This window comes from Oncorhynchus masou, chromosome 31 (genome assembly GCF_036934945.1).
Source record: "Oncorhynchus masou masou isolate Uvic2021 chromosome 31, UVic_Omas_1.1, whole genome shotgun sequence".
Classification (NCBI taxonomy): domain Eukaryota; kingdom Metazoa; phylum Chordata; class Actinopteri; order Salmoniformes; family Salmonidae; genus Oncorhynchus; species Oncorhynchus masou.
The window spans coordinates 13,583,038-13,595,396 of NC_088242.1; the positions used below are offsets into that span (position 1 = coordinate 13,583,038).

The 12,359-nt window shown below is 40.0% G+C and overlaps 1 protein-coding gene across 1 annotated transcript in view; it reads right to left on the reverse strand.

Annotated features, from left to right (window-relative positions):
* Positions 1 to 951: 951 nt before the first annotated feature.
* Positions 952 to 12,359, reverse strand: part of LOC135523467 (3-hydroxy-3-methylglutaryl-CoA lyase, cytoplasmic-like) — a 33,060-nt gene continuing 21,652 nt past the window's right edge. Inside the window, exons 7-9 of the mRNA XM_064950156.1 lie at positions 12,011 to 12,199; positions 2,480 to 2,605; positions 952 to 2,208 (exon numbers count right to left, since the gene is read on the reverse strand). Coding sequence (XP_064806228.1) covers positions 2,104 to 2,208; positions 2,480 to 2,605; positions 12,011 to 12,199 — 420 coding nt within the window. The 3' untranslated portion in view covers positions 952 to 2,103. The remainder of the gene's footprint in view (positions 2,209 to 2,479; positions 2,606 to 12,010; positions 12,200 to 12,359) is intronic.

Below are 12,359 nucleotides of genomic sequence, written 5' to 3' on the forward strand. Positions count from 1 at the left end.
CAGCTTTGTCATGTCCCCCTTTTCTTGGAACCTCAACACCTTAATCCAGATGTCTACAAAATTGATGCTGTGTTTATGGCAATGGGAATTTTGTCTTTTTTTAACATTCATAAAATATATTGGTAATGTGTGTCAAAAAGATTATTGTGCGTTTAATCCTGTGATACTCTCCCAGTAAGATATTTAAAGGTTAACAACTGTTTGGATTGATCTCAAGTAAAATAATAATTGAAGTAATACAATATTGTCACAAGATAATAACAAAGCGAGGCCTTGATTTTTGGGAAAGGCTGTGCTGAAGGGGCCAGTAGATGATTAGATAAATATTAGATATGCAGGCAGCACTGTAGACAAACATTGAAAGCTTAGAATGTCATGTGTAATCTGAAACCTACATTAATCTAGCTCTTTAACTGCAAACAATTTTATTTAATCAACCTTTATTATCTTTATGTAGTAAACATGTTGGATTCACAGTGGTTTGCCAGAACACATCAGTTTTTTTCTGTTTATATTTCCTCCAATCCAACTACAATATAAAAAGGGATACTATTATTTATGTTATCATGGCTTTCTAACAAATCAGACTTATTCAACCACCCTTCTTTAAATAACTATTTATTTAATGTATAATATAAATGTCACTTCCTATTGCAAGATGAACCCATAGAATAACGTCACTACATACATTGAATGTATTTCTTCTTATTATTGAACTTTGTCACATAATGCTTCACATTGAACTGCATTCATTACTATTGAAATGCAAATTAATAAAATAATTTACTTGTGTATATTGACATTTTGTAAGGCGTTTAAAAAGGAGTACAGTCTAGTGGAAGGGAGGTTAAATACTTTGTTATACAACAAAGTTCATGATATTGTTCGGTGTTCTTAGAGATGCTGTATGTTCAGAACGCCTACTTCAACTAAAATAAACGGTTAAGGTAAAATACATTTGGCCCCTCTGACTATTGCACATACAATAGGTCAACATAAAGCTGCCGCCTACTGTGCTTTTAACTCTACAGAATAAAATGAATAGTCACAACCATCTATATGGTTTCGAATGGGGTCATGCACTGGTGAGGATGAATTGTGTTACTATTATTTGTTTGACTCTGCATCGTTGTGAAGGGCTCGTAAGCAAGCCTATAAGCAAGTCTATATCAGTTGTATTTGGCACCTGACAAATAACATTTGCTGACAAATCAATATTTTACATGTGGAGACAGACAGACTTCCATGTTAATAGAGCGAAGGACTTGAAGGACATTTTGAGGGAGAAAAATACATTTTGAGGGAGACCAAATACATTTTGAGGGAGACAAAATACATTTTGAGGGAGACCAAATACATTTTGAGGGAGACAAAATACATTTTGAGGGAGACAAAATACATTTTGAGGGAGACATAGTACATTTTGAGGGAGACATAGTACATTTTGAGGGAGACCAAATACATTTTGAGGGAGACAAAATACATTTTGAGGGAGACCAAATACATTTTGAGGGAGACAAAATACATTTTGAGGGAGACCAAATACATTTTGAGGGAGACAAAATACATTTTGAGGGAGACCAAATACATTTTGAAGGAGACAAAATACATTTTGAGGGAGACATAGTACATTTTGAGGGAGACATAGTACATTTTGAGGGAGACCAAATACATTTTGAGGGAGACCAAATACATTTTGAGGGAGACAATGATCGACACTCACTGGTTTAAAACCCAGCAGGACTCTCCTGCTGAGCTGGAAATGAATGGGAAGAGACCCCCACAGAAACACCATGAATAACTTTCACAGCTTAGTGAGGAGTCGTCTCTATCTTTCACCTCCTACCAGACAGACTATACGTGATAACTGGAAGAGGTGTTTTGGTTAAAAAAGTTCCGTTATTTCTTGAATTTAAGTTGGTCTTATCCAACAACGTTTTAATAAAGTGCCTCTGCTCAATGGCCATCAATTGTGGTTTAAAAAAGTATGTATATTGCACTTTGTATAGAATCATGGGCTATCTATATGCAGCATCAACACGACAAAACACTGTGCTAAAGGGAAAGGTCTTTCTCTTCTTCTTGTATCAATGCACAGATTAATCACAAGGACTTGCTTCTTGCTTGGGCTACCTTGGAGTTGGTCTTGCGATTTAAGGCTTTGCAGATGAATTCACCTGCCTCTATTACCTTGGAGAGATCGACTCCCTGGAATGAAAGAAACAAGGGATCAAAGAAGCAGGAATGGTACCCTGCCAGCAGGGGGAGCCATTGCAGAATAAACCGTTGTGAAAATAGAAACAGCAGGCCTACCAATACACATGACAGTTATGCAACAAAAAAAACTTGACTAATGTAAACAAGGCCGATCCTCTATCTGAAGCTTTCTCAAATTAAAGAGAGTGAGCTGTATTTTCCCTAGCGATTACAAAGCTATTTTAAAGTGCTGTTTTCAGGTTGTGTGTGAGGCAACACTCACAGTTTTAATGCCCATGCCATGGAGCATATAGAGAACATCTTCTGTTGACACGTTACCAGAGGCTCCCTGGGCATATGGGCTCCCGCCCAGACCTGCTACAGATGAGTCCACCGCACAAATCCCCATCTGAGGTGTACACACACACACAGGAGAGACATTCAGCAACCACACGCACAGAGCAAGCAGATGGCAAAATCCCATGTAGAACAATGTCCCCTGTTCTCCTGTATTGTATGTGTTGGTACAGCGTGCCTTGCCAGGGCTGTGGTGATGTTTTACAGACAGTTAGGATAACTGTGGTCTTCATTTCTCGGAGATGAGTGGGCGCAAGAGCCTGGTGTCCCCCACAGTTCAGCTTACTCATCCTCTTTGTCATACTAAACCAGTGGCACATCATTTGTTTTTATCAGACTCTGTAAATGCAGAAAGTTCCATATTGTTTTACCATGTTTTCTGATCCTCATGGTAACGTGTGTTAAACTGCACCACCTCTTGTGACCTCTTAGTCTCAAAATACACATTTCTGTTGACTTTTTACTCAATTGTTACTCACTTTTAACAAGACTGTTCTACACATATATTTTCTTGGGTCTTTTGTCTATAACTCAAATACTTATAACTTTATACATTCATTGAATAATTATTATTTCTACCTACAGTAGAAGGGAGTGTGTTACTAAGCTCTGGGGTTGTTTAAATTCAGGGCAATAACTCAATTTCAATGACATCAAGACACCCTCTGCTGTCTTTGAGTATAATGTCTCAATATTTTCCATGTCCTGAAAAAATAGGATGTATCCATATGTAGAAATAATTACATATAAAATGTATGTCTTGTTTTGTTTAATATCTCTGAGTTCAAATTGGTTCATGCAATGTCCACAATAAAAGTAATTGTCAGAGAGAGTTCTACTTTCTGTGGGAAAATGCTTTTTACTGCCTACGACACCAACTGTCTGGCCTCCACATGAGAATTAATGATGCATTGTTGAGCTTATTGTTGGACCATGGTACCAAACAGCCAGAACATGTTGCTTAGCAAGGGATAGGCTCACTGATTTTTGGTTGAACTAGTGTTGCAGGAAAGAAATGCCTTATCGTAGTTAAACATTCCGAAAACATCCACCTCATGTGATCTTGGGGAGAATAATCCACTTTATCATGATAAGAATGTTTTTATCTTTCATATGGAATGCAACATCACTGTATAAAGAATGCAGAAAAGCATAAAGATTTGTTGTTGTCCTTTGTTGTCCCTTCAGACTTTAAGCAAAGGAGACCGGAAGTACAGCTGAAAGTGACAGTTTAATTCCAAGTTATGAAGACCTCAAAAACACATGAACGCGGAACCATTTGTCTTAAACACACCTCGCTAATTTGTCTTCCATTAAACTTTAACCTTTCAGAAAAAAATCATGAGCTTGTTTCGTCCAAAATGTTGATGTCATAAAAACATCTTCAGTCCGCCAGACAAGTTTCATTATTCTTGTCGAATACATTTACGTTTCATTAAAGACAATATGAAGCATAGAGACGTTTTCCCAGATGTTAACTCTCAAATCATGGGATATGCTCTTGTTGTTATGTTGGGTTTTAAACATGATTTATATGCTCCAACATAGAACCTGAGTTTTATACAGTTTATCAACTGCCACGTGTTAAAACCTTGTACACAGCTTCACTTATTTTCAGGATGGGGGGAAATTACTATAGAATATGCCTCTGAGGACCTCAGGCCTCAAAGCCATCAGGTTATTTACAATAGACTTGGAACGTTTTGGGACAAATTATGAAATCAAGCAGGACCAGTTCCGTGCATAAGAGACATAAGCGGTAACTTAGGGCCCCCAGCAGCTAGGTGGCCCATGACCCCAAAAAACATTACTTTCTAGGAAATCAGTCGGGATCTCAACTTCAGAGGTAGAATAGTAGAATACACAAGGTGCAAGTGCGAAATCTGGTTATATATCAGCAGTTTTTTATCTTGTTATGTCAGTCACTGAGAGTGATTAAATTAGCCATGTCAGCTAACAATTTTTAGATTGGTAAGTTAGTCTAGCCAGCTATCTAAACTTGTAGTAATCATGTCCGAATACCGACCAGGCATGCAGCGCACGTGCCCAGGGGCCCTAACCTCAAAGCGGCCCACAAAGAATTTGTTAGTCACTTTCACTCAGATCATTACGGTGTCTTTAGAAAGTATTCACACCCCACAACTTTTTTGTTGTGTTATAAACTGCATTTAAAATTGATTAAATAAAGATTTTGTGCCTAGACACAATGCTCCATAATGTCAAAATGGAATTATGTTTTCATTTTTTTTATATAAGAAATGTATACAAAATGAAAAGCTGAATGTCAGTAAAGGAAAGAGAGGTACGGTATTCAGCCCCTTTGTTCTGGCAAAGCCTTAATAAGTTCAGGAGTAAAACTCTGCTTAACAAGTCACATAATAAGTTGCATGAACTCCCTGCGTGCTTAGTAGTGTTTAACATGATTTGTGAATGACTCTCTCATCTCTGTACCCCACACACACAATTATCTGTAAGGTCTCTCATTTGAGCAGTGCATTGCAAACACAGATTCAACCATAAAGATTAGGGAGGTTTTCCAACGCCTCACGCCAAGAAGGGCATACATGGGCATACATTTTTGAAAGAGCAGACATTGAATATCCCTTTGAGCATGTTGAAGTAATTAATTACACTTTGGATTTGTTACACTCAATTTGTAAGTCGCTCTGGATAAGAGCGTCTGCTAAATGACTTAAATGTAAATGTAAATGTAAATGGATGGTGTATCAGTACACCCAGTCACTACAAAGATACAGACGTCCTTCCTAACTCAGTCGCCGGAGAGGAAGGAAACCGCTCAGTGATTGGTGACTTTAAAACAGTTACAGAGTTCAATGGCTGCGATTGGATAAGCATGGATCAACAACATTGTAGTTACTCCACAATTCTAACCTAATTAACAGTGAAAAGAAGGAAACCTGTACAAAATAAAAAATATTCCAAAACATGCATCCTTTTTGCAATAAGGCAATGAAGTAAAACTGCAAAATATGGCTAATAAATAAATGGAAGGTTCTGAATACAAAGCTTTATGTTCTTTCTGAAGAACTGTAAGTCATGGCAAAGTTTGTAGAATTCCATTACATTTATTCTACATTTAAAAAAATGTCTTTCCACCCCATGGCAAAATGTGTAAAATGGTAGAAAACTTGCTTTAAAACTGCAATATTTTCTATACATCCCATGGAAAAATGTGCATTGCAGGAAATATAGTTTAAAAGGACTTTCCTTCTCTCAGAGGCATCGAAGATTAAGATTTTCACAATGTTTTCCACGTATCTCAGCGACCGTCAGGAGAATATTAACGTTTTCCTGCTTCCCGTGGCAGAACCAGATGTCAGAGGATCCCACGGTGATATAAAATGAACTCACTTATGACCCCGGTGTGGCACGGGGACACATCAGAATTAAACCATGAAGGACGTCTCTCCCTGGGGGACAGACCCAAGCAAACAATAATAATGAAAGTACGGTTTGCTCTTTAAACAATGGTCCTAATTGGAGCCTTTTCTCCGAGACAAGGGTCTATTTTATCCAGGGGCTGTCTGAGCAGCCTGTAATTGCTGTTTGTGTTGGCAAAGGCCTAGTGATCTACTCCGATGTGCACTGCGCACAAGATTCCCAGACCTTAGTTAACTCCAGGGCAGGATATTGTACTGGGCAGACTTTTTTGTTGTGTAAACACAGAGTTGTAATTTACAGTGCCAAACCTCTCGCATTCTGCCGCTAACTGCGAGAGGGTCAAAGGGTCTCCGGAGGACCATTTCCGAGTGGAACAAAATGCAAGAGCACAGCGATCCTTTTCAACAACACGTCTGACTCCTGTTGCTCTATGGGACGTAATATGCACAGGGACTGGTGGTCAGAAGGTCCAAATTGCCAGTGTTCAATTAGCCTCTCATAGCCCAGAAACCAGATGTGGCCTGGCTGTTAAAGAGCTACATTCAGTGAGCAGTGGAGGTAAAAAAAAAAACAATACATTCCTGGCAAAATACACTTTAGTTTACTCGGGCTGTTCACATGATATGGGATTACGGAAGGCGGCTAATATACTGTAAGTGAACAATTTGAGAGATTGCCACACTCTTGTCCAGTATTGTTTGTTTGAAGTGTGGCAGTGTGTCAGTTGGGGCAGAAAGAGTATGTTCATTGAAGTGTTTGAGGCAGCAATGTTTCACCAACGCAGCCTTGACATTTCTCTACATAGAATGTGGAACTGAAGGAGATTGTATTCAATGGTAACTCACAAGGCTGACAAATGTCTAACCTGGGACAGCCCTTTCCAGCAATAAATAAACTGTCCTGACCATGGAGGTCATTGGCCAAGTAGAGTCCTCACTCTCAAAGAAAGTAGCCTCAGATACAGTGTAAACGACTCAAAGCATTTGACTACCATGTTTTGTACAGTAAACTGAAGAAGTAAGTCATACTAAATTCAAGAGATACTAATTTCACCTGCCTCTTTGGTTGCACCAATTCTTGCGCCAATCTAAACGTTGTTGTTTGTATAGTTCACTTTGAGATGCATGGTTTTTAGTATATTAAACTATATTTTCCATCTTGAGACACAGCAGACACCTCATGTCGACCTAAGGTTGATTCATTGATAGTGTTTTACTCTCTAATAAGGCACCATATCTTTGTGTGTTCGTGTACTAACGGGACCATGCCCAGGGCAGCATTGTCTTGATCTTATGCGCACATGGAGAGGTATATTTTCCACCAAGTTACTGGCTTTCATCACTATGGTTACCTGGCACATACACTGACTCCTGCACCACGCTCTGGGGCACAGGCCTTTTCTAATAAGCTAATATCCTCAGCAGGCAATTAAATGGGAGTTCCTTGTAGCCTGTCATGTTGGCAATGTTGCCAAATTTCCAGAAGTCATTTTTAGGGAAAAGTTTTGTCATAGGTGGTGCTGTAGTCTAGCTAGCTACCGAAGATAAACTTGCTAAGACTGCACAACCTGAGGGTTCCAAATTCTTTAGAAAAGAGACTCCCTTTGGGCATGACTCCCTTTGTTGATATGTCAACAACCTTGCGTTTGAAGAGTCATTAACATTAAACTAATGTTAACACTCATTATTCTAGAGACTTTGCTCCTTGACCTTGGAGTGAGGGTTTAGTAATCAACCATCAAACCACATGGATGAAGCTGTCTAAATGTTTAGTCACTTTGTTGAAAATAGGCAGAGTTGTTTACCACTGACAGGTCTTTACACCACATCTCACTTCACTTTAATGACACTCAACAATACACCTACACAGCTCAAATGTAATGTCCTCTGGATTGCATGGGTTAACTCATAACCATAGGTTTGTTGGACAACATGCCTGTTTGATTTGTCATCACCGTGGTTATGAAACATCCTCATCCTATTTACAACTTTGTCTCTGTCACCAGTGCTTCCCAAACGTTTTGGTTCTAGGACAATCTAAAGCTTTGGGAGGTTTCTTGTACACCACAAGTAAACATAAACATCTCTATCCAAGATAGAGATCCATTACCCAGCAGATATTAGCTACAGTACAACCCAGCCGTGGGTCTCACAAGCCACCACTGGGAAAACACTCATCGGAGTATTTAGATATATTGGACAAAATGGAATAGTGACACTTACTGACACACTTCCACCCATTATCAGAATAGCATTCATACTTTCCACTCTGTAAATACACAACATGACCAAAAGTATGTGGACAACTGCTCTTCGGACATCTCACTCCAAGATCATGGACATTAATTTGGAGTTGGTCCCCCTTTGCTACTAAAACAGTCTCCACTCTTCTGGGAAGGCTTTCCACTAGATGTTGGAACATTGCTGCTATAACAGTCTCCACTCTTCTGGGAAGGCTTTCCACTAGATGTTGGAACATTGCTGCTATAACAGTCTCCACTCTTCTGGGAAGGCTTTCCACTAGATGTTGGAACATTGCTGCAGGGATTTGCTTCCATTCAGCCACAAGAGCTGTAGTGAGGTGGAGTACTGATGTTGGACGATCAGGCCTTGCTCGCAGTCAGCGTTTCAATTCATCCCAAAGGTGTTCGATGTGGTTGAGTTCGGGGATCTGTGTTCCTCCACACCGATCTCAACAAACCATTTCTGTATGGACCTCACTTTGTGCACAAGGGCTTTGTCATGCTGAAAACTGGAAAGGGCCTTCCCCAAACTGTTGCCACAAAGTTGGAATCACAGAACCATGTAGAATGTCATTGTATGCTGTAGCATTAAGATTTCCCTTCACTGAAACTAAGGGGCCTAGACCGAACCACGAAAAACAGCCCCAGACCATTATTCCTCCCACCAAACTTTACATTTGGCCCTATGTATTTGGGCAGGTAGCGTTCTCCTGGCAACCGCCAATCCCAGATTTGTCCATAGGACTGCTGCCAGATGGTGAAGAGTGATTCATCATTCTAGAGAACATATTTCCACTGCTCCAGTGTCCAATGGCGGCGAGATTTACACCACTCCAGCCGAAGCTTGGCATTGCACATGGTGATCTTCGGCTAGTAATAGAGCATGCTGTGGCTGCTCGGCCATGGAAACTCATTTCATGAAGCTCACGATGAACAGTTCTGTGAGCTGACGTTGCTTCCAGAGGCGGTTTATATTTTATAAACCTGTCAGCAATGGGTTTGGCTGAAATTGCCGAATCCACTAATTTGAAGGGATGTTCACATACTTTTGTATGTGGTGTATTTAGCGAGATTCACAAGTTTAAAGCACTGTCGATGAGCTTTGGCTCGGTCTTGCTTTGCTTAATGTAGAGGAGATAAGCATGATTAAGAACAGGTCTGAATTCTCAGTCAAGAGCGTCTGGCTACACTGAGTTCTATCAATAGCTCAGCAAGTCAGCTGCAGTTTACATGGAAACGTTGGGTCAGATCAAATCTATTTCCCAGCCAAGTCTGAAAAACGAAGTACATACTTTGTCATTGTGTGACCCGCCAAGGTGGGTTTGTAACAAAGGACCCCAGAACTCCCCAAAATAAAGGTACAAAGAGCATGGAATGTCATTATCATGAACAAAAGCAGAGTTGACACGGGGTTGACAGGGGTTAGTGGAATTCATTTCTATCCCAGTTGGTGGCATGGACTACTGGCACTCAGTAATGAAAAGTCTATGATAAAATCTTTCATTTCCACTGAGGTTGTTGAGATGGGAGGAGAACAAATGGTTGGCTAAATATCCACGCCTGTTATTATTTTCAATGGTCACGGGGCAGCTGTGATAAATCAATTTCTATGTGATTCACAGAAAGGAATTTTACCCACCCTCTGGGTCTTCTCACCCCTTGTCAAAAGTGCCCAACATCAGGATGTGTTGAAAGGTTGTCTAAAAAAAACAAATACAAAACAGAAAGCTGTTCTATGAACATGTACAATTCCCTGAGCATGGAAATACACAGCAAATTGTCCAGTGTTAGCTAGTGTTGATCTTTCAGTGTAACTTTTATAGTGTTAATTCAGGAGTTAAATTAACTCTGTAAGTGATATATTAACACTAATGGGTGTAAAAGAACCCCAGTGTTGGTGTTAATAACCAGTGTTAAACCAAAACCAGAGCCATCATTATCATATTTCCAGCATGCTCTATTGCAGGTCGATTTTTAGAATTGTTTGTTTCAATATTCATGTTTTTATGCAAATAAGGTATTATAGTCTAAGAACTATGTTAATTTAACACTGAAACGTGTGGAACTGCAGAGAAACTGGATCAGTGTTAAATGTAACACTGTCAGTGTTGATTTAACACTGGTGTATTTTCTGAGTAGATAAATTCATAAGTTAAGCCATGAATCAGTGCTAAAAGTTATGCAGACTTTGGGTTATTTAGGGTAAGTGGGATTGCAGCACAACAAATGCTTTTCTTAAGTGAATGATGCCTTTTCCATTCTGAATTGTTCTGTTTTTCTAAGTGTCTTACCATGTCACTTTTTGGGAGACTGGGAATATAGCTTTCTATCTGCATTTTTGTCAAAATGTTGTTATTGACATAGCCTTGTTCTGTTCAATGTTCTCTACCTATATAGTACTTTAAATACCCAAATCCATGTCGTTAAGTTCAAAAGAATACGAGATTAAAATTGCTGACACAATGAGGGTTGCGAAACTTTAAAGCTAATTATCTCAGAATCATATTTTTGCAGATAGAACCTTATAGTCCCAAGCTCTCGATTTCTCAATGAATCCAGCGATAGTCACTGCATTCTCGCTGTCTCAGTTACATAGTTACTGGTCTGGACCGGTTTCTTTCGCCTTCTCCATTTTCCATGTGTTTCATGCGGGCCAATGATAGGATCATTTTCCCCATGCCCTTTAAGTGCAGCATTGTCAAATAGTTCAACAGCCAAGCAGCACATGAGTTGGGAACCCCTCAGGGCTGGCTGTTTCCTCCGCTCACACTCAGTACCATTGTCAAGGCCAGGGCACTGTCATGTGAAACAGACACAGAATAGGTGAGCCTTTGTGTGAACCCCCTTCACATCTTCTGACCCCCCCCGCCCAGCACCAAAAGATCATCCCTCCGCTGCCAAGGATGACAAACTGGGAGACAGAGCACAATGAGGTTCCCCAGAGAACTGATACAGCCATGTCTACCTTACCTCTGGTTTATGACCTGACTGACTCCCGGGTCATAGGTTCACTCCGGAGGGGTGATGAAAAACACAATAGAAGAGTGATGTTCCAGGAAGCTTTGTACAACTTAATTCGATATTGTGGTTTAAAGAGAGGATAAAGCTTTATTGATGATCTGTGAAATACTATTTTATTATCTTTAATGTAGGTGCTGGTAATAGCAGAGCATATCTTGTGTTCATTATGATTCTGGGATTTTATTGGTGTGCAGTTTTTTTATTATTTTACTTTGTGGGGGACTTCCAGATCATGTTCCCAATTCCAAATTGAGATGTGTGTTCTCCTATTTATGTACAGTATGTCCTATTGTGAGATATACCTTTGTTTTTGTTGTTTATGAATATATTTTCAGTCAAGCAAACAATGTCTCCTCAATTCTCACAAAACAATCGGAGCACACAAGACGTTTGGTACACAAAAGCCTTCATAATACAGATGTAGGACCTTTATTTGGTGACAACTTTCACTTTGAAATTTCAGACTTGATTTTCCCTTACAAAAAGTGTATAAGGCCCTACAAAAATGTCCATTAATTATAATACACATTTCCTATTGCTGCAGGATTATTTTCCTGCTGTAGCAAACTGGCTCAAATGAATATCCAACATATGTACCATCTTGGACCACTTCATAATGGCCCTCTACCACATTGTTATGTATTGTGTCATGAACGTTTACCATGCATCCTTTCAGTAACATTTTACTCCACATTACTCATAGCCTAGATTGTCAGGGGATCTAAAAAAATATGTGTCTGAAACAACCGTAGTGCCCATATTGTGCTTCAATGTTAGCAGTTAGCTCATTACCTGCAGTGCAGTTAGGATGTTGGCCAGAGCCTGGCCGTAGGTGTCGTGGCAGTGAACGGCCAGAGCGCTGCTGGGTACCTCTTTCATGACGTAGTGCAGCATCTTGGCCATGGAGCCTGGGGTGCCCACGCCGATAGTGTCCCCCAGAGACACCTCATAGCAGCCCAGTTCATACAACCGCTTTACCACCTATAGCCAAGAATAGAGCAACTTATCATAACAAGTCCATTGGTAACATAAACATGCTGGAGCTCAGAGCTCTCTTGCTTGATATGATCCAGGCTGCATCACAACCGGCCGTGATTGGGAGTCCCATAGGGCGGCGCACAATTAGCCCAGCGCCCTCCGC